General features: G+C 37.6%; 3 protein-coding genes across 7 annotated transcripts in view; 1 reads left to right on the top strand and 2 right to left on the bottom strand.

The window, feature by feature from the left end:
- LOC144058132 (uncharacterized) overlaps positions 1-7910 on the bottom strand; it is a 50418-nt gene extending 42508 nt beyond the window's left edge. For 3 of the 4 annotated variants that reach the window (XM_077576402.1, XM_077576418.1, XM_077576429.1), the window contains exons 1-9: positions 7875-7910; positions 7606-7745; positions 6515-6640; positions 4290-4364; positions 3948-4121; positions 3697-3854; positions 1668-1856; positions 938-1493; positions 275-437 (exon numbers count right to left, since the gene is read on the bottom strand). In XM_077576402.1, the coding sequence (XP_077432528.1) occupies positions 275-437; positions 938-1493; positions 1668-1856; positions 3697-3854; positions 3948-4121; positions 4290-4364; positions 6515-6640; positions 7606-7677 (1513 nt within the window). In that variant the 5' untranslated portion in view covers positions 7678-7745; positions 7875-7910. Of the gene's footprint in view, positions 1-274; positions 438-937; positions 1494-1667; positions 1857-3696; positions 3855-3947; positions 4122-4289; positions 4365-6514; positions 6641-7605; positions 7755-7874 lie in introns of those variants that run through there. The other variant, XM_077576411.1, reaches the window with a different exon arrangement.
- Positions 7911-10497: 2587 nt separating this feature from the next.
- cd40 (CD40 molecule, TNF receptor superfamily member 5) lies at positions 10498-15383 on the top strand. 2 transcript variants are annotated; one of them, XM_077551861.1, is made up of 9 exons: positions 10498-10657; positions 11221-11302; positions 12091-12213; positions 12288-12434; positions 12502-12595; positions 12699-12757; positions 13740-13838; positions 14362-14384; positions 14663-15383. In XM_077551861.1, exons 1-9 carry the CDS (start codon positions 10613-10615, stop codon positions 14960-14962), a joined length of 972 nt encoding a protein of 323 aa, XP_077407987.1. In that variant the 5' UTR covers positions 10498-10612; the 3' UTR covers positions 14963-15383. The 2 variants fall into 2 exon arrangements, with proteins under 2 accessions (XP_077407987.1, XP_077407996.1); XM_077551870.1 differs by lacking the exon at positions 11221-11302.
- Positions 15384-16389: 1006 nt separating this feature from the next.
- On the bottom strand, positions 16390-20584 carry irx7 (iroquois homeobox 7). The gene is made up of 2 exons (XM_077575983.1): positions 20123-20584; positions 16390-18245 (listed from the first exon to the last, which is right to left on the bottom strand). The coding sequence occupies exons 1-2, from the start codon at positions 20324-20326 to the stop codon at positions 17532-17534; spliced, it is 918 nt and encodes a 305-aa protein (XP_077432109.1). The 5' UTR covers positions 20327-20584; the 3' UTR covers positions 16390-17531.
- Positions 20585-21803: the final 1219 nt, after the last annotated feature.

Raw genomic sequence — 21803 nt, 5'->3', positions numbered from 1 at the left:
ATGAAAAATATCAAGGGTGTGCTCACTTTTCTTTTTCTTCACTGTTCTTTCTTCAGACTCGGGGCTCGTCGTCATGGTAATATCATGCGGGAACGCCACGCAAGCAGCTTTCACAACACCACTTTTAAATATGTTTTTGTAGACGAATAGCCGATCATTTTGTAATCTTGTGAACATTAAACACAATTTGGTCTTTGGTGTTAACTGACATACACGTTTTTGTAAGTATTAAAGACAACACACATCGATAATGACAGCATGTGTGGTTACTCACTGAAGTTGTGTGCGATCTTCTGGTTGAGCATGATGTGTTGTGCGGTGCTGGGCTCCGGTGCGCCCAAGGTTTGCACCTTTTTTACAGAAAACTGCATGTACAAGCGCGTTGTGTCCACTTGGAGCGTTCGCCGGCTTCCTTTCCTCCAAACTGATTTTGCTATCTGCAAAGAAACACATTTGTCAGTAAAATATTCAGAGTAAATTTGACTCAAAGCATATTTAGTGTCTATCACATGAAGAAGAAAAAAAGTTGTTTTTTTGTTGTTGTTTTTTACTTAATTTTGGAAGGAGAGATTTTGACTAAGCCTTACTAGTTGTTTTGTTTTTTTTACAAAAAAAAGTTACAAAAGGGTTAAGGAACAAACTCACAACCTTTAGCTTGGGAGACTCTACCACCTGAGCTATGCCACTCCTACTGTTTGCTTGTATCTCAAAGGAGACCAAAAACATAATTTTTGGTTTTGAGTTGCAAAGAATCCAGCTGACACCGGCGATATATCAACACACAGCAGCAGCTGCATGGCTAAGGGAGTAGATTATCTGTCTCCTAAACTGAAGTTGTGGGTTTGTTCCGCAACCCTTGAGTGGCTTTTTATATTCTTTTTTACTTTCTTCCAAGTGTAAAATGTACTCTACAGAATGGATGTCGGTGATGTGGTACCTTGTCAGGTCCAACTATGTCCCAGTGGAAAGCCTTTGTGCGGTTCTGTCTTGGACTGATTTTGAACCTGAATGGTAAAGGTGGGGGCAACGGGATTGTCTTGGTAGAAGGAACTTTGTCCCCTATTGAATCTGCTACATTGTTTGGAGGCTCCAGGTTAGAGGGTGGTGGGCCAGGGTGGGAGGGGGTAGGATCAGGGGCAGTCTGTGTTGGAACATCAGGAACTTGACTGGTTTGATGAGCCACATTGGGATCTTCATAAACATCCTCGTCAGCAGACTCGAGGTCCGAGCCGTTGTCGTCCGAGCCGTTGTCGTCCGAGCCGTTGTCGTCCGAGCCGTTGTCGTCCGAGCCGTTGTCGTCCGAGCCGTTGTTGTCCTCCCCTTCGTCTTCTGCGATGCCGAGATGTCGGAGGCTCTCGCCGCCCACAAACATGCGCTCACTCTTGGACTTTCTTTTCCAGTCCGAACACAACTTGCTGACGGCCTGGACCCAAGCATCCCGTTCCGTCTGCACAGCACCGGGAAGTGGCTGGGACGACGGAGGCACTCTGAAGCTGTAATAAAGCAGAAAGCCACAACGTGCTTATGCTTTGTTCTACTTGAATGGAATATTATGCTGGAAGATGTTTGATATCGATAGGGACGCTAATAGCATTCACAATATGAAGACGGTTCTTATGATATCTGAGATGAATTCTTATCACGTTGACATGGAGACCTGCACTCACTGGTATTGATTTTTGCGAGTGACCAGGGTGAAGGTATCGGCACTGTGAGGTTTCTGGACACTGGTGTCGCCGTCCGACAGATGGATGACAACGCTTAGAGGCGTGGCGGACACCCGATCGCCCTCGGCGGCGCCTTGCCGACTGAAGGGTATCAGTGTTAGCTGGCCAGGGTGCAGTTGGACCTCATATCTGGAATGACAGTGAAGGAGATCATGCTTTTGTTTTTTTAAGTGGCGGCTAGGCTCATCTCTAGAATGCAGGAGTTCTTCTAAACTCTGAGTCATCAACCTTCTTAAAACTGAAGACTACTTCTTGTCTACTGATTAGTGTAAAGGGCTACCAGTTTGATATGCACGTGAGAATTTTTATTTTTTTAATGCTCAAATTACTGTTTTTATTATTATTATTAGTATTATTATTATGGCTGGGGTTAAAAACGGCTAACGTGTGTTTTGATAGTACCACATAATTGTGCAATAGTTACTAGCGGCCTAATCATTTTGACTTTAACTACACTATTCACCATTATTACTGTTATATTCATAATAATATTTTTAAATAATAATAATTTATTACTGTTTTATTCATAATAATATTAAATAATAATAATAATTATTATTATTATTAAATAATAATAAATAATAATAATATATTATAGTAAATTGAATGCTTTTTATATAGTGCTTTAACTATTACTTATTATTATTATTATTATTATTATTATTGTTATTAGAGCTGGGGTTAAAAAACGGCTAACTTTCTGTGTGTTTTGAAAGCACAACATAATTGCACAATAGTTGCTAGGGGGCTAATTTAATTATGACCTTAACTACACTATTCAAAATTATTACTGTTATATTCATAATAATAATGTTAAATAAGAATAGCAATAATAATAATTTATTACTGTTTTATTCATAATAATAAATAATAATAATAATTGTTATTATTATTAAATGCAAATAATAATAATAATATATTATAGTAAATTGAATGTTTTTTATATAGTGCTTTATCTACGAATTATTATTATTATTATTATTATTATTATTATTATTATTAGAGCTGGGGTTAAAAAAGGCTAACTTTCTGTGTGTTTTGAAAGCACAACATAATTGCACAATAGTTGCTTGGGGGCTAATTTAATTTTGACCTTAACTTTAATATTCAAAATTATTACTGTTATATTCATAATAATAATGTTAAATAAGAATAGTAATAATAATAATTTATTACTGTTTTATTCATAATATTAAATAATAATAATAATTGATATTATTATTAAATACAAATAATAATAATATATTATAGTAAATTGAATGTTTTTTATATAGTGCTCTATCTACGAATTATTATTATTATTATTATTATTATTATTATTATTATTATTATTATTATTATTATTATTATTATTAGAGCTGGGGTTAAAAAAGGCTAACTTTCTGTGTGTTTTGAAAGCACAACATAATTGCACAATAGTTGCTTGGGGGCTAATTTAATTTTGACCTTAACTTTAATATTCAAAATTATTACTGTTATATTCATAATAATAATGTTAAATAAGAATAGTAATAATAATAATTTATTACTGTTTTATTCATAATATTAAATAATAATAATAATTGATATTATTATTAAATACAAATAATAATAATATATTATAGTAAATTGAATGTTTTTTATATAGTGCTCTATCTACGAATTATTATTATTATTATTATTATTATTATTATTATTATTATTATTATTAGAGCTGGGGTTAAAAAAGGCCAACTTTCTGTGTGTTTTGAAAGCACAACATAATTGCACAATAGTTGCTTGGGGGCTAATTTAATTTTGACCTTAACTTTACTATTCAAAATTATTATTGTTATATTATTAATAATAATAATAAGAATAACAACATATTATTATGGTAAATGTATTGTTTTTTATATAGTGCTTTAACTACTACTGTTAATATTATTATTACTATTATTATTAGTGTTGTTGTTGTTATTATTATTGACCTAGAAGAAAATGTTTGTACTTGACCCATCGGAATGATGCCAGTCCACCCTTGTGCAGCAAAAGGACACCTTTCCGAAGGGTTTGTGACGCTTGAGGCTGCTGGTGTGTCCCTGCACGGCCCCCCTCAGCATGACTGTAGATGTTTCTGTAAATGATCTGGTGAACAAGCTGCATTATCTGGAGCAAAGGAAGCACACACAATAATAAAGAGAGAGCAAAAACATGGGTGCGAAACAAATTGTTGTTTGTGTAAGGAGTGTCAAATTCAACCTTGTGCTTGTCATCCACTGAAGTGGCCTCCAGTTCGTAATCATGGTGCCCTTTGAATGAAATAGAGAATCTGGAACCGACTCCGTCATCGCAACTCTTGACGATAACAAAGGGAAGCTGGCGCTTGACGATCCCTTTTTCGATCGTGCAGAGCATTTTTGTGGTGAAATCCATCTGCATGGACGGATGGATGGATAGATAGATAGATAGATAGATAGATAGATAGATAGATAGATAGATAGATAGATAGATAGATAGATAGATAGATAGATAGATAGATAGATAGATAGATAGATAGATAGATAGATAGATAGATAGATAGATAGATAGATAGATAGATACCTGAAGAACTCGTTTCTTCCACCGGTAGCGTCCATGCTTGTGCACACTGAAGTTGTAGTGTGAAGGAAGCTCTTCCTGCGTCAACAGTGACGACATAATAAATAATGAATACATAAAACAAGAGATTAATAGATGACAAAATGTCCGATAGTATCACCATTTATTCAATAAGTAGATTTTGTACGTGATGTTTTCCTGTCAGAACAAATCATCTAGCAAATGTCTGAATGGGAGAACTGAACAAATACATCATCACAGTCCGATGACAACGGCGTATTTTAGAGCGATAAAAAATATCTATTTTTGTTAATACAGAGCGCTGCTTAATAGACGCCACCAAGCGAGTTTAGACAGATTTTTGTTTTTTACTGGCAACTGAAATCTACCTTTTCACAAACATTAGGGTTTAATGTTTTAAAATATTGAAGCAACATTGTTTGGAATGTCTGCATGTTTATGTTCCTCTTAGCTTGTGCCAATGTTTGGCAAGAAAAAAATATCAGGTTGGCTATTAAAGCATTTCAGTGATACCTTGTGAACATTGAAATTGACATATATCAGAGTTTTACACACACGGTTTTTACCTGCATGTATCACATGATTAGGATATTTTCCAAATGCCATTAATTTAATCTTTTGTTTAACAGCTGTAATCTATAGGCCTGCACAAATGATTTTCTCACAGTTTGATCCAATCTGATTTATTACAGTGACTCTCAAAGTGTGCTACTTCTACCATTAACTCATTCACTGCCATTGATGGTTATAGACGTCAAATATTCATTTGAACAATTTCTATTAGTTTAACATTTTTTTCCACTTTTGTTAACAAGAGTATGAAAACCTAGATTTTTTTTTTATTGTACATTTAGAACAGATATAAAATTTGTGATTAATCGTGAGTTAACGTGAGTTAAGTCATGCAATTAATTACGATTAAAAAATGGAATCGCCTGACGCTCCTGATTTTTAATAATCTTTTCTTATAAAAAAAAAAGATTATTAAAATTAAACAAAAAATGTTTTGTTTAAAAAGAAAAGAAAAGATTATAAAAAATTAGGGCGATTAAAATTTGTAATCGTAATTAATCGCATGACTTCACTAGTAAACTCACGATGCATCTTTTCTTCTTTTTTTAAAATTGCGTCAGGTGATTTTCAAATGTAATTAATGATTGACTTCAATAGTTAACTCATTATTAATCATGAATTTTATATCTGTTCTAAATATACCATTTTTAAAAAATCTAGGTTTTCATACTCTTGTTAACAAAAGTGGACGTCAATAGCAGTGAATGAGTTAATGGTACATACTGTCTCTTTTAGGATGAAAACGAATTAGGCCGATGAATTACTAGATTTTACTGTTGGGTATGATGGTGGTCAATTTATTTGTATTTTTTTAATTCATTTTTTAAAAAGCAGTTTTAGCAGTCACTTGATGTAAAACATTTGAGCACCACTGCTTTGTAACATTTTGGAAAAGAGCTCTTTTATAAAAAATGTTTTAATGTTGCTGAGACTTTTAGCTTGTTCGATCAGAGAATACCAAGTACAGTTTTTATGCCTAACATAGTAACGCCCTTTCTGATGTAACCATAGGGTCTTGAGGCACTTAGTGGAAATCAAGCCTCCCGCATGCACCACTGCACTACTAAGTCTACCTTTAATCATCTCCTCAACATAAACATTTGACACTACTTTTATTCAAGGTTCTCAGCACTTGGAATAATTAAAGTGATAGCGATGTTTTTTGGAGAATAGTCGTGGCGGACAATGGCGATGCTTTCATTGGTTGTAATTGTATAGCTCTACGTGCTTTTAACGGAGAATTTCATGGTGCTAAAAGTCAAAGTCATCATGAAGTGGACTTCCAAGGTTTTCACTCAACAGCAATCAAATAAGGAATTGAAATGACACAGATATTGCGTGTGAATGCTGACATGATGTCACTGAGATGACATTTCAAAGAAACAAATGAATGGGAGTCGGTGGTGTTCAAGTGGGAAGAGCATGGGATTGATTCCTGCTCAGGTGTGAATGTGAGCCCAGCTCACCTATGACGACACATACATGGACTGCAATGCTTGTAAATACCGCACCGCATATCATCACATGAAAATATCTCCCATGTCTAGTACAACTGTGAGCAATAACGTTGCCACGGGATGAAAACATCATCGCGTCAGGTCAGCATAAAGACAATATGAATCGGATGTTCTGACCTCGTCGTCAAGGTCACTCTGCAATTTGGTGAACTGGTCTTTCCTGGCCAGGTCCAGAGCATCGTCGATGGACAACTCTCCGGTCTTCACCTTGTTCATGATGCTCAGCTGCATCTCGTTGCTCAGCTGCAATCACAACACATCACAATTTGATGAGGACGCATATGGTCTCATTTCTTTTCTCATTAAATGCAAGTTAACTACAAAATATAGCACCACTAGTCTATTCTGATTAATATTGCGTTTGTGGAATATAAATTGAGCAGCAAAATCCAGCCGTTTTTTTAACCGTTTTAGGGGGCGGCCATTTTGCTACTTGCTGTTGACTGAAAATGACATCACAAGTGCTCAGGGCTCAGGTAACAACCAATCACTGCTCTGCTTGCCAAGGTCACATGACCAAACTCAGCAAACAGGTGAGGCATCATTTAATTCATTTTTTTATTTGTATGAAAATGTCAAATTGATGTTACTCAACAACACATTGACTGCAAAAGTTAATGAAGAATTCCTTATTGTCGTAAGATAAATACTGGGGGAAGGTCTTAATAAGTGCTAATATTGAAATATTTTTGAAGTCTTATACAGTACTTATTTGCTGTCTATTAAGGTGTTAAATGGAATATTTTAGGATATTATTAACATTTTTGTAAATAAATTAATTGCGCATTATAAATAGATATAAAACTGAGTATGGTGGTTAACAAAAGTGAAAAATAAATTCCCGCATCCAAAACTGCGCCGAAATATCATGTGTTCTTCTTCCTAAGATTTTAAGCACGGGAAAGACAGGAGCTGAGATTCAAACCCTGAAACTCGGAATTGTGAGGCAGACATGTTATCCACTAGGGAGCCGTGCTGTTAAAGAGGAACCGCTGCAGTAAATATAAGCTTTTCAATGGCAGTGTTTGCACACATTTAAAGTGAGGAAGTACTGAAAGTTTGAGATCTTTTCCATAAACGGAACGAAAGTGCACCTTCAGAGTTGCGGCGTGATGACACTTTGGACAAGTTGCCGCTTAACATGACAACTTTAACATGACAACTTTAACATGACAACTTTCTTGTCCCAAGGCGCAGTGGTATCTTACCGGTGGCAAGTCCTCAATGAATCTCTCCATTCTGGACGCATGGTCTTTCTTCTTTGCTCCTAAACTGGGCATTCTCGGAGTTAGTCTTCAAATCCGGTGCACCTGGAGTTGTTTGCTTCCTTTCCTGCGCTGATCGGCTCCTAAAAAAAACAAACAAAAAAAACATTTGCTGTTGTAATGTTGTGTTGTACTTCCCGCCCACTTTCTTCTCAGGTTCCACTTCTTGTTGGTATGTCAGTCCTGACGAGGCCACACCTCCCTCTCCCTACCTTTCAGCTTTCTCCTCAGGGAGCACACGTCTGCACATGTGAGCAACCCGCATCAGTGACACACATTATCATCATCATCATCATCATCATTCGGGTGGGACTCTAAAAGGGAAGTTTGAAATGAGGAAGATGGGGTACTGGAATCAAAGGTTACATTTTTTGCATTTAACTTCCCGAAATGTAATATGTCAGTCGTTGCTTTTGAAATAGTGACAATTAAATCAATTAAATTTAATTTTCTTTTGTTTATTTATTTGACTAATTGGAACCACAAAAGTAAAATTTCCCCCAAACCTACGCAATTAGGACTTCAGCTGCATTTTGCTGCCAGGTCTCACTTGGAGCAAATGAGGGTTCAGTGTCTTGCTCAAGGAAACTTTGACATGGGAAAATGAATTGCATAAAAATGACTAGGGAGGGACGCTAGCTAAGAAGTAGCCCATTTTACAGCAACTGTAAAGTTTTCGTTGCTCCAGTTTGAGCCCGGCATAATTGAATTCACTTGATATTCATGATTCACTTTTCTATACCGCTTAATACTATTCAGATTGGCTGGAAGCTGTGCTCTCTCTCAGGTGGGGACTGCACCCTTGACTGGTCGACAGTCAGAGACAGCGTTTCACTCTCACATTAGAGAAAGTCTACCACCGGTTTGGTGACATGCTTGGATACAGCTAATTGTTCGAGAGAGAGAGAGAGGGGGGGGGGTGAATATATATATATATATATATATGTGTGTGTGTGTGTGTGTGTGTGTGTGTGTGTGTGTGTGTGTGAAATTAATTACAAATAGTTGTAATAGTGAGTAATAGTGTTATTACTTTCTCTACTGCTATGGAGGCTCAAAGGTAGCATTAGCAGTGCCTTCCAAATCCACAAGATGGCACCATTTTCCCCTTCTTTTTATGTTTTACCTTTGATACTTTTTTCTCTCACAAGAAATACTGTTGGCCTAATGTAAATAGAAAATAATCCCTTACATGGTCAAATAATTTATGAACCGCACAGACAATGTTTTAAGTAACAATAGAACATTTTTTACTTTCCTACAAGGGTACAACTTTCATTAAAAAAAAACGCATACTTAACTTTAATGTCAAAATATTTTAAACTTTAACGACAAGTGATGTGAAAGACATACAATCATAAAAAAATTAACTTAATGACTGTTAATAGTATGAAAAGTTAAGTTAGGAAAAGCTGGGCAAATATTTGTCCTCAAAGCCCAGATTTGATTTGATAAATGGATAGGTGGGCTCCGTCATACATAAATGAATGTATTTATAAAAACAAAACAAAACAAAAATAAAAAAAGATATGTAGGCCTATGTATGTAAAACAGGTAACATTGTTTATTTTAATAATAGATAATAATTCATTCTCATTTATTTGATTACTTTATTATGAAGAATAAACCAATAATTTAATGCTATAAAAGAACACAACACATTTGTATTCATTAAAAAATCCATCCATTTAAAAAAAATTTGGACTGAAAATAAACATCTTAAATTAATGCACAAAATTGGATATGGAAAGTATTGTATTGTATTGATTCCAAGGAACATTTTACAAAGTTACTTTTCTTAATTCAACTTAAAGAATGGCAAGAAGTTCAAAGCAAAGCTTGTTTTCTTCTCGGAATGAAGAGCCACGTGTCAAATAGAAAAATGTGCATTGCATCCGCCCCCATATTAGGCATTCAAATGAAATCAGATGAGGGTTGCTGTTTTTTTTTACACTGTTTATTGTATATGTGTATTTTTTTTTTTTTTTTTTTTTATCCATACTGGTACCTCTGATCACGCCAGAAACTCAAATGGCTTTTAAAGGAAAATCCCTGGGTGAGAATGTTGCAGGGGAATTCCTTAGTATAGTTTTGATGTGTGATGCAGAGGTGTGGCCAAGAACAACAGTGCTACAACTTCTGCTTTTGCGACGTGCTACCTTATACTGTACAGTTTGACTGTGTGGAACTTTGTTGTTTGGGTATGTATCTCAGTGGTAGAGTGTTTGACTGCAGATCAAAAGTTCTGGTTCAAATCTAGATGCTCTCTATGGCAACGCTGTAGCTCATCTGTAATACTTTGCAGATGAGCCTGTACATGCTCATCTTTTTCCTCCAGTATGTTTATCCTCTCTTGAGTTCAGACCTTAAATTTCAGCTATGCACCTCAATTTCTGTGGATTTAAATCACTCTGAGATTTCCACATTTTGAATTCCTGGTTCATTTTTATTTATTTATTTTTACAATTTGCATGCTGTACTCTGTCTTATTACACCTGCCATACAATAAGCAGTAAAAAAACTAACAAAAAAAACCCATAATGACTCCACTCATGTATTTTGGTGACTGACACTCTCTGCGCTTTGCTTTTAGCAAGTTACACACTGTATAAATTATAACTTTGTTTACCAATTCAACCTTTCTAATTTCTAATTTCTAAAGCATTTCAGATTTTCTGTATTCACATCCAATTTCTATAGAAATTGGACTATCGAGTTATGATTATGCTATTATTTAATAAAGGAATGAGTTAATGTTTTCATAGTTTGGATGGAATTGTGGCTGTAAATGTCTTCCGGGAAATGGTCAGTGGACTTGTGGAAAGTCCCCCAAACTCCACCCACTTCCATCTCCTCTCGCTCCCTCTTAAATGAGTAGCCCAGCGAGTTTTGAAGATCCGCAGGGCAGAGAGACACGCGCCGCCTTTCCCGTCCACTTGGAGGTCTGACGATGAAGATTCTTTCAATAATGACGACGGCGCTGTGTGCAGCCACAGTGAGTATTCGTTAATTCTGTGCAACGAACGACATATTGTCGTCTTAACGTGTGTTGATAAATGCCATGAAAAACAGCTGGAAAAACAACAACTTGCTTTTACTTTCACTTGCTTTTACTTTCACTTTTGATTTCACAACATGGACTGGGCACCTGCGACCCACGCGGTCCGTTCGACTTGAATTTGTTCCGAAGTCCCAGTGCATAGTTAGCTTTGGCAACGCTAATACAGTAGTAAATTGTTATAACTACAGTCAACATTAAGCGAAAGCCAAAACAAACATAGTAGCGATGGTGAAGCCTGCATGCTTCTTAATAGTGTGTATAAATGTATATTGTATTATTAGTGAAAACATCTTCTTGTCATAAGTGTCCCTGTGATGCCTTTAGGGATGAAAGAGAAAGTGTTCTTTCTGCTTATTTTAAACCAGTTCATCGCGTGCCGTTTTTTTTTTTCTAACTTTGAACTGAAGCCCTTGTTTATTTGCAAGCTATCATTCTATCCAACTGACCAGTTCATTCTTAAATGAAGTGAAAATGAAGTGTTGCGTTTTGTTGTCCAGGTGATTGTTGCAGCTCGGCTTCAGTGTGACCCGCCGACTCAGTACGAGCTCAATGGACAGTGCTGCCAAAAGTGTCTACCGGGTAAACCACAATCTTTTTTTCTTCTTCTTAAAAAAAAAAGAATATACACACATACAAACATATAAAATACAAATATAATAATAATAGTGCCCCCCCTTCCCCAAAAAACTGCCCCCTTAACTCATTCACTGCCATTGACGTTTATATACGTAAAAAAAATCATTTTAACTCTTTCTATTAGTTTAACATTTTTTTTCCACTTTTGTTTACAAGAGTATGAAAACCTAGATTTTTTTTACTGTAAAAAATTTTGTGATTAATCGTGAGGAGTTAACTATTGAAGTCATGTAATTAATTACGAGTACAAATTTTAATAGCCTGACGCACCTAATTTTTAATTAGCATCTCGTCAGGCGATTAACATTTTTTATTGTAATTAATCGCAAGACTTCACTAGTTAACTCACGATTAATCACAAATTTTATATTTGTTCTGAATGTACAATAAAAAAAAATCTAGGTTTTCATACTCTTGTTAGCAAAAGTGTGAAAAAAAGCTCAAACTAATAGAACTGTTCTAAATGTACATTTTCATAATCTTGTTAACAAAAGTGGAAAAAAAAAGTTGAACTAATAACAATAGTTCAAATGAATTTTTGACGTTTATAGCCGTCAGTGGCAGTGAATGAGTTAATATGTGGAAAACAAGCTAAGCTAACACGCTAAGCTAACAGTCTCCTGGCTCGACATTGTTCATTCAGTAGCAACAAAGTAAAGAAGCACACATCTGAAACCTTGAAATTATCTTTATGCCTTTTTTTTTTTTTACAATATTAAAAAACATTTTAGGCACTAGCATGTCTCAGTTGAGCACGTGCGCAGATCCTCAGTGCCTCCAATGCGACGAGGACGAGTACCAGGACAAATACACGACGGAGAAGAAGTGTAAACGTCAGCCGTACTGCGACCCAAGTAGGACATTTTCACTACACAGCTTCATTTGTTCAGTGGTGCTGAGCTTCTGTCGGTTTTTTTTTCTCCCCCAGATAAAAACTTTCAGCTTTCAGCGAAGACTAGCAAAACTGAAAAAAGTACCTGCATGTGTGAACTTGGATTCCACTGCTCCAGTAGCGAGTGCCTCACCTGTGTACCACACAGGCCTTGTGAGCCCGGATGGGAGGCACTCATTAAAGGTGTGGCACATTTAACATACTAAATTCTTCTCATTCGATGCTAATTTTCCTCTTTTGTTTGTTGCAGCGACTCAAACCCGTGACACGGTGTGCCAAAAATGTCCTGAAGGCTCATTCTCCGACCAGACGTCATGGAACAGCAGCTGTTTGACATGGACCAAGTCAGTGCATTGCAAGTTGCAAAAATGCGTCCACCTCAAAATATCTTATCTCGACTGTTATGTTGTTATTTCGTTTCATTGAACGCCCCATCATGCTCTGCAGGTGCGAGAGTGGTTACGTGATCGGGCGAAGCGGATCCGCCCAATCTGATGTCGTTTGTGGTAAGTAACGTGCACGGGGCGGATGTGAGACTTCCTCGCGTGCGGCCTATAGCGCCGCTCCACAATGAGGCTTGCCACATTTCTGTGGTTTCTCTGGGATCAGCAATTTACGCCTACTTATTCCGATTCTGTGGAATCAGTGGTTTCCATCAAAAAAATAAATAAAATTCTCACAATCGTTTGGAAAAAAATAAAATGTTTGTCGCACTATTTCTCTCTTAGTGTTTACATTTTCAAAAGATCACTTTTACAACATTGCTAGAAAATAATCTTAAATTAATTTGTGTCTAACTTTATTTTCTTGCCCTCAGTTGATATTTTCATTCGTTGTAATATTTTTGATCGTATGTCATGTTTTAAATAGATTAGATTTTATTTTGTATTTAAAGGTACACTTGACTTGTAGAGACATTTTCAATAGTAAAAAGTTTATATTTTGTCCAGAATTAATTTGATACTTGCATTATTTTTTCTATACATTTAATACCATTTTCTTCCCACTTGCTGTCAACTGTAGATAACCTAATCACCTATGCTGAGGAAGTAGTTAACGACCAATCTTGGCTCACCTGTCAGCAAAGTGAGCCATGATTGGCCGTTACCTACCTCCTCAGCACAGGTGATGTCATCTTCAGTCAACAGCAAGTGAAAGAATGTGTTTTTAAAGCTATTAATTGTGTACAAAAATGAATAATGTAGTTATCAAATTCTTTCTAGATAAAATATTAACTTTTTATTGCTGAAAATGGCACAATGAGTCAAGCATCCCTTTAATTTTGTTATTTTTATGTACCACTAGAGGGAGCCAATCTACCACTATGCAACACAAACCACACGTTGAGAATCGCTGGGCTAAAAGATGCATTTGACAATTAACATTCATTGCATTTTTTCACATGATTGAATTCTGCATTGTTGCAGCTTTCCCTCCGTGAATGACTCTAATTGCATTGTTTACGTACGTGTTGTTATTGTGTTGCAGAGAAGAACCAGCGGCAGCGCGTTGCCATCATCTGTGTTGTGTTGCTACTTGTGATTGGGATCCTGCTAATCGCTGCGGTCAAGATTTGGCGCTCAGCACGTACGAACGTCATTTGTTCAATCCTCCTCAGTTTACTGAAATGTACACCAACACATGACATTTTATTTCTTTTGCCACTTTCCTTCACTGCAAATGGACTTTTTGAGAATTCAGTACGGTGGGGCATGTGAGCAGCATTTTTTACGGTTTTGCACCTGCGCATGTGGCCTCGTTAGCGCAGTAGGTGGCGCGTCAGTCTCATAATCTCAAGGTTGCGAGTTCAATTCTCACACTGGGCACTTTTTTTGCGTAATCCATGTTGAAGTTCATGTGTCCACATCAACAGGTCAATAATTCTCTGACTAAAAACAAAAAATCCCTTCTTTTTAAATCAATGTTTTTGCACTGAAGTTTAACCCTCTATATTCTTATCCGACATTAGACACACTAGACCACACAGTCACCATATGACATATAAAACATCAATATATTGTAGGAAACCCAGTTTTGTTTTTGCACTAGCCAATCGCTTGTCAGATGCTTCACATTATGACACATTGTCCCTTTCTTATGTCTTTGTTAGGTAGAGGAGATTTCGATGAAAAGGTAAATCTTTTATTGTTTGTAATGTGTTTTCATTCTCTAAGGACACAACTTTTGTCAACAAAAAAACACTGACATCTTTACATTTGACACATGGCTCTATGCTATGCTATGCTAAGATAGGCTAAGCTAACAAGCTTAAGATAGGAAATATCACTCAGTGCGCCATACTTTTTTCGTCACCGTTGCCAACATATTGTATATTATTTATTCACCATGGCCTCATTTTACTGCAACTTATTTTCAAACCAAAACTCATTTGTTTATCTTTGTGGCGTCAGAGCTGCGTTGAGGCGTGTGCGCGGCGTGACAGAGAACCCCCCAAATTTGGGTTCATGGCGGCGCCAACCTTTGGCCGCGACCACCAAGAGGCCATGTTGCCTGGAGTGCAGACGTCGCTGGTGGACAGCAGCGGCTCGGCCGAGCCAGAGGAGAACGAGGACGGTCTGAATCCGGTGGCGCTGGAAATTTTACATTTAAGCGACAAAGGTAACTACGTGACGCAGGAGAACGGAAAAGCAGAAGTTCTTTCCCGGCAGGAATCCCAAAGCATGACTGTGACCAGTGAAATACCGTGCTGAGCTCTCCGCCGTACCGTACGGCGCTATTTCCTTCTGCACATTGCACTTGACAACCACCTACACCCACTTTGATTTGTAACATGATGATATTTGTTGACAGAATGAGTCTCAGCACTGTCAGAGATGGGAAGGCAGCTGTGTGAGCCGAAATCAAGCTGTGATGTTTAACGCCTTACATGTCTGTTGGAGCCTGATCTGATTATTTGGCAGCAGGTTTGCCACATTTGCCACACTATCCCATTTTCCTTTCTGTGTTACAAAGGCCATAAAAACTTAAGTTGTCAATTTTGCAGGATCTCAGCATGTTCTAAAAACATTAATTTATTTACACACTTGTGAGAGTTGAAAATGTTACTGTTTGATGTTTGTCGTGGTTTAGCACTCTTCAATAAATGTGATACTTATGTGTCATTAAGTTGTAGCTTGTCTCGTTTAGCAACAGTTCTTCCACACAATTTAAAAAACTTCCCAGTGACATATTTTTTATCAAAATATGCCAAATATCAAGAATAGCGCATGTTACACACCCAGTTTATTAATAGTCTTGCTTAATTTAATCAATTTGCTCGAGTGGCACCTGAACACACTGCTGGGTCGCCAAAAGCAATTACGGATTTTGTCGCCATGACAATCGGGGGTGGAGCTAGCAAGCAAGCTTCTTCTACTTGTGGGAGCACAAACCAGAGGGGGGGGCAAGTAGCAATTCACTTTCTTCTTCACTGTGGTGACAACTTTACTAAGCAATCAAGTACATGCCACATAGCAGAAGCTAACGCTAATCTGTATAAAGAAAAACTGCCGTTCTACATTTTGGCTTTGAAATGACAAGGGTATTGTAGTGTTGTATGCATGGGAAAGGGGGTGTTTCGGTCTAGTGTAGTCTGGCAGTTGTTTGTTGAAAGTAGCTCTGGATCGTCACAGAACGCAATTCGTGGGTGAAGAAACTCAGTGTGGGGGTGATGATTATGGTAAGTATCTTCCTCTTGTCCAAAATCGGCTGGGATAGGCTCCAGTTCAGATGCGAGCCATAATGAGGACAAACATTATTATGATGGATGGATGCGACCACAAGAGGGCGCCAAAGGTTCAACTTTACTTGCAGAGTATAGCAACAGACTGTAAAGTATTAAGAATGGGGCTATTCTCAAGCCTACCTTGGCAAACGCATGTTTACAGCTGTGGTGCCCTTGAGCAAAGCAACTCCACTGCTTCAATGTGTCGATTTGATGGTGTGTTATTACATAAAACGTTAAATGTGATGAAATACATTATCGCAAGATGTCGATAAAACTGGAACAGAATCTCAGGTCACAAGAAATGGTTTAACAAACCTCAAAAGTAATTAAACGTGTAATTTAATAGCATCAATCGTTAATTTAATAACAAATACCATAACAGCAAATGTATATTTACCTAGCATCATTGATTGATTGATGGATGGATTGAAGTACAAATGGCAGTAATCAGGCCAAAGTGTCTTTATATTCATCAGTTTGTTGTGTCTTCAAGCACTGGGAGCTAATCTATGAGGATTCATTAGCATGAAAAGATGAGACAAGAGGACAATTTCCAGGGTTCCACATTGTCCTCCAAATGGATTAAGGAATTTACATGGTAACACACTTGAGTCGGACGTCAGGAAGAAAGAAAGAAAGAAAGAATTAAAAGAATGGAAGTGACTTTAGAGGGATAAAACGTAAAAGAAATAGTATTAACAGGATTTCAAATGAAAATGTCATAATCTTATTTCATCTTCAAATGTCACTTTGACATACAAATAAAACATTATTTTCCATTATCTGAACTGCTTTTCCTCACTATAGGCAGGTCAACTTGACGCAATGAATAGACAGACCACAACATTAGGTACACCTACACGATTGAATGGTATTCGCTACCATATCCATATCCAATCAAAAATGCTGTTTTGACACAAGTAATAACGTTTGTTTTTATGGTTGTAGTTTACAGTGATGCGTACAACTGTACTGTACTGTACTGTAATGTGTTTCTATCATTAAAATAAACTGAGTTTGATTCCTTATTGAAGAAAAATATAGTACATAACATGCATTTTACTCATAAAACAATTCAGTGATATAAACACAAGAAAAAAAGATTAAGCAATTCTCTCAATATGAATTAGTTAAGCTACTGCATTGCAAACTACAACCACAATAATAAAGATACAGTATAACCCTTCTCGACAGTCTTGATTTTGTTTTCTTAAAAATAAAAAATACAACTAGAGTATTTCAAATCAACCATCTCAAAATGATTGGAATTACCGTTAACCCATTCCAGCACCTGAAACTAATAAAACATGCGATCTGAATAAAAAGAAAACAGTTTGATTTTTCTCTTCAATCTCTTTTATTTAAGTAGAAATCTTCCTCCATCAGCGGACAAAAGGAAACATAATTTACAGGTTTGTTGGAAAAATACATCTACCTTTATTTACATGCAAAACATCTTTGGTCTGGAAACAGATTTCCAGGGATGAGCGCCAATCAATCCCTGTCGTCTGAGAGTTTAAAGTGCATCAATAGTGGACATTGTCTGAAGGTCATTAGTGGATTTCGTGGGCGGGGTAACAGGCGGGCAGCAGGCGGGCGCCTCTGGATGCCCACTCGGCCCACATCCTCCCGGCGGACTGGTACGCGTGCTCCGTTGGTTTCTTCAGCGTCTCCGATGTGGCGGTCTCGGCCAGCGACCAGATTTTGGGCTTTGGAGCGTCTTTGCTTTCTGGAGGGGAGGGCGTGTGATGGACCTGCACGTGCGCTCCCTCGCTCACGTCCTGTGACGTCACCCCCGCGTCCGCCGCGTTCTCCGGCGCACTCTCGACGCCCGTCTGCACCGTCTCATCCCGGGTGTCCGCGTGGCACCTCCTCAAAGGCCCCTCCTCCTCCTCTTCCTCTTCCTCCTCGCTCTCCTGCTCCTCGTCCTCCTCGTCGGACTTGGACCTGGAGGAGGCCCAGCTGACGCGGTTCTCCTTCTTGAGGCGGCGGCGCGCGTTGGCGAACCAGGTGGAGACCTGCGTCAGGCTCATCTTGGTGATGATGGCCAGCATGACCTTCTCGCCCTTGGTGGGGTACGGGTTCTTCAGGTGCTCGCCAAGCCACGCCTTCAGCGCCCCCGTGCTCTCGCGGGTGGCCACCTTGGCCCCACCTCGTCCGGGCTCCTCCGCCGGGCTGGGTCGATACGGCGGGAAGAAGGGACCCCCGTGGGCCAGCAGTGCATGGTGGTAGGGGGAGGCGGCGGTCTTCAGGTCAAAGGCGTTGCCCTGGGAATGAGATGCACAGTTGGTGGCATGTTGACTAACAGCAAACTCCATCACAATAGCAATATAGCAATAAAAGTAGTGCTTTGTCACCATCTTGTGGCATCTGTCAGCAAATGCAAAAGTAAGGATTTTATTTATTTATCAACTCATTCACTGCCATTGATGGCTATAGACGTCAACATTTTTTTTTTTTAAACTATTTCTATTAGTTTAAAAACAAAAGTATGAAAACCTAGAAGAATATTATTGTACATTTAGAACAGATATCAAATTTGTGGTTAATCGTGAGTTAACTATTGAAGTCATGTGATTAATTACAATTACAAATTTTAATCGCCTGACGTCCCTAATTTTTAATAATCTTTTCTTTAAAATAAAATAAAATAAAAGATTATTTTTAAAAAAATGTCTACTTTTTTATACTCTTGTTAACAAAAGTGGAAAAAAGTTAAACTAATAAAAATATTTTTTTGACGTTTATAGCCGCCAATGGCAGTGAATGAGGTAATAATCATTACAGCCAAAGAACCAGGCAGTACAAAGGACCTCTTACAACCACATTTTTTTTCCCCATTATCAATATCATTCTGATGAAGAAACTGCTCTCAACATGCCCCAAAACCTGACTTATTTATTTATTTGTGCAAACTGTGAACGTCTCCAACATGACAACCCCAAAACTTACTCAGTAGTGGAAAATTTGCCCCCATTTTGCGCACAATCTTGTTATCAAAACAATTATTGTTATTAGATTGAGCACTTATTTTTTATGCATATTTTGTATGCATTTAAATATTAAATAAAATATTAAGCACTGGATTAATACTGTATGAGTTATATTCATTCTATGGATTTTTTTTTGTCTTTTCATGTACATTTGATCCCACAGTTTGCTTTATGAAGGCATTTAATTTGTACTTTTTTTGTATTAATTGTAAAATGTCAAATGTGTGTCTGCATTATAGGACTGTATTTCATGCCTATGTGAAGCACTTTTTTTTTTTACAAGAATATACAGCGTGCTCTACAATGTGCTGCCAATCATTGTATCATAAGACATCTAGAGATACAATTGAATGGAATTCTGATCATTTTTGTGTCAATTATATTATTTTCTACTTTTTCTTCTTGAAAAACACAAACTTGGAGTAAAACACCAATTCTGTTGTCTTTCATCGTTTTTTTTATTATCATTTTTTTTTTACGGGCAATCCTAAGCCATTGTTCAAGCAGGCATAAGAATACTGAATACGTGCTTAATAATGCACAACTTTTCATTAGCTTGCTTCATATTTATGGCCTACACTTTGTGTGTGTGTGCTTTTTTTTTTTTTTTACATAGTTATTTAGGCTGCTGTAATGTAAATAACAATTGCATACCAACGTGGGTTACGCTAATAGGAACGGAATTCTTTAGGCAGGACCACCTGCACAGTATTGATTTAGACCAATTAAACATCTTGAATCCAATTGGCTGAGTTGCATCACGTGGGTGAGTCCCAACCCACGCGATTAGTTTTCGCATTATGGCTATTTCCTACTCACGTTTGCTGCAATTAAAACAAGACCAAGATAAATGTGGTGATTTAGCAACAACAACAACAACAAATTCGGATGACCGCAGTGTCATACTATACTCGAGTAAAAGTACAAGTAGGCCTAACAGAAGTTTTGGTGGAAGTCAAAGTCTGACGTGCAGAGTATCAAAAGCAATTTTCTGTTATTAGATTTTAAAAACTGAGTTGTACTTCTTGCAGATGGCTAACAATTGCATCGGAGTAAAAGTAGGCATACATTTGAAGTCAAAGTTGCAGGAATATAAATAAGTAACGTATAGATATGTAAAAGGACTTTCAAGTCATTCGCAGCCTGCTCACCATGTGCGTGACGTGTCTGTGGTGGTGGTGGGCCGCCAAGGGGATCAAGTTGTATCCGTGTAGTCCAGAATAAGTGACGGGGAGCCCGAGGTGTTGTTGCTGGGCCCCCAGATAGCCGTGGCCGGGACCGGGAGGCCCCATGGCCATCATCGCGATGCTCCGGTCCACGAAGAAGGCGCCAAAGTCAGGAGGCGAGGCGGGCATGTTTCCCAGCGGGCTGAACGGTGATGAGAAGGGGGAGTTGTGGGGCCGCCGCGGGACGTGCGTGGGTTTATATCCCGCCAGCTGCCCGGTGGGGGGGAGGGGGCGACGAGGAGGAGGTGGTGGTGGTGGTGGGTTTTGGGAGAGGCGGAGGGGGGGCCCACAACTGCTGTTGACTGACAGCTCAAGCTTTCACTAAATCCCATCAAAGCTCTGCTGTTCCTTTTAGTGTTTGGACGCGCTAATTCGTCCTTTGTTTCAATGTGCGCAAAAAAAGAAAAGAAAAGAGAGAAAAAAAAGCCAACACTTTATTGGATTTCATTTGTAAGACAACAACAAGCTAAACTTGACGTCAAGTTTTAAAGAGAGCATTGTTTTGCTTTGTGGTCATCTCACTATTTTGTTGCCATTCGTGTACGTGCATGGATCCGAGAAAGAAATAGTTTATCTATCTATTTTCCTTGTTTAAAAAAATAGAAGGCCGCATTAAAGTGATATTTTACATTAATATTCAACTGTTCTTATTTATTGAATCAAATTTGACAACGTACTGTATTTGTATTTGCAAATCCAGTTCTAAATAACTAAATTAAATGAGTTTTAAATGAATGAAATAAATTCCAAATAAAATGAAATAGACATTTGGAAAGATATACTGTATACTAAGGCTATTCTGATTGAGAATCTTTAAAAATGATTTAGCCCATGTATTGTAAATATCATACAAAACACAGTTGTAGTTAAATAAATCAATAATCTTTCAGCTGGTTTTAACACGTCTCAGTAAAAAAAAAAAGTGTGTGTGTTGGGGTCACATCGCTGCATTTCAATGAATTATGCATCACAGCACCGTTTACATGACGTGACGTATTTGAAGTGTAGGAATTTGCTGCACATTTCGGTCTATTCGAATTATTCGTACGAAACAAAAACAAAACAAAGTGTTCCTTTTGGCGTGTTGCTGCTCCGCTATTGTTGTCTTAATGAAAGCAGGTTATGTGGAAACAGGTGTTGACTAATGTATATGATAATTGTCAGATAACAGATGCTAATTAGCGTTAGTGTGTGTGTGTTGCTGAGGGCGAGGATGAACTAATGTGAAGTCACCTTGGGTGTGTGTGTGTGTGGGGGGGGGGGGGGGGGGTTAATAGTCTGACTTTAAATATAAATCACTATATTTCAGATTTGAAATTTAATATTTTTATTAACCTCATTTTTAAATACTTTACTTCAACAAGCAATTGGCATATCATGTCACACAAGAACTGTGACACTGTAATAGATATGGTAATTATTATTCCTATTAAATACATTGAAAGGAATAGATCATAGATCATTTTAATGATCTATAAACGTCATACTCATTCTATTTTAAGTCAACATTCAATTCAATCACATGTTGAAATAAGAACTTCCTCTATACTGGAGACGGCTCGGCATCTTGTTTTTATGGCAACATCAAAGAAAAAAACAATGCAAT

Source organism: Vanacampus margaritifer, chromosome 1, assembly GCF_051991255.1.
Source record: "Vanacampus margaritifer isolate UIUO_Vmar chromosome 1, RoL_Vmar_1.0, whole genome shotgun sequence".
NCBI classification, from domain to species: Eukaryota; Metazoa; Chordata; class Actinopteri; order Syngnathiformes; family Syngnathidae; genus Vanacampus; species Vanacampus margaritifer.
Note: the sequence above shows the minus strand (reverse complement) of the source record. Positions and strands in the feature narration are given on the sequence as shown.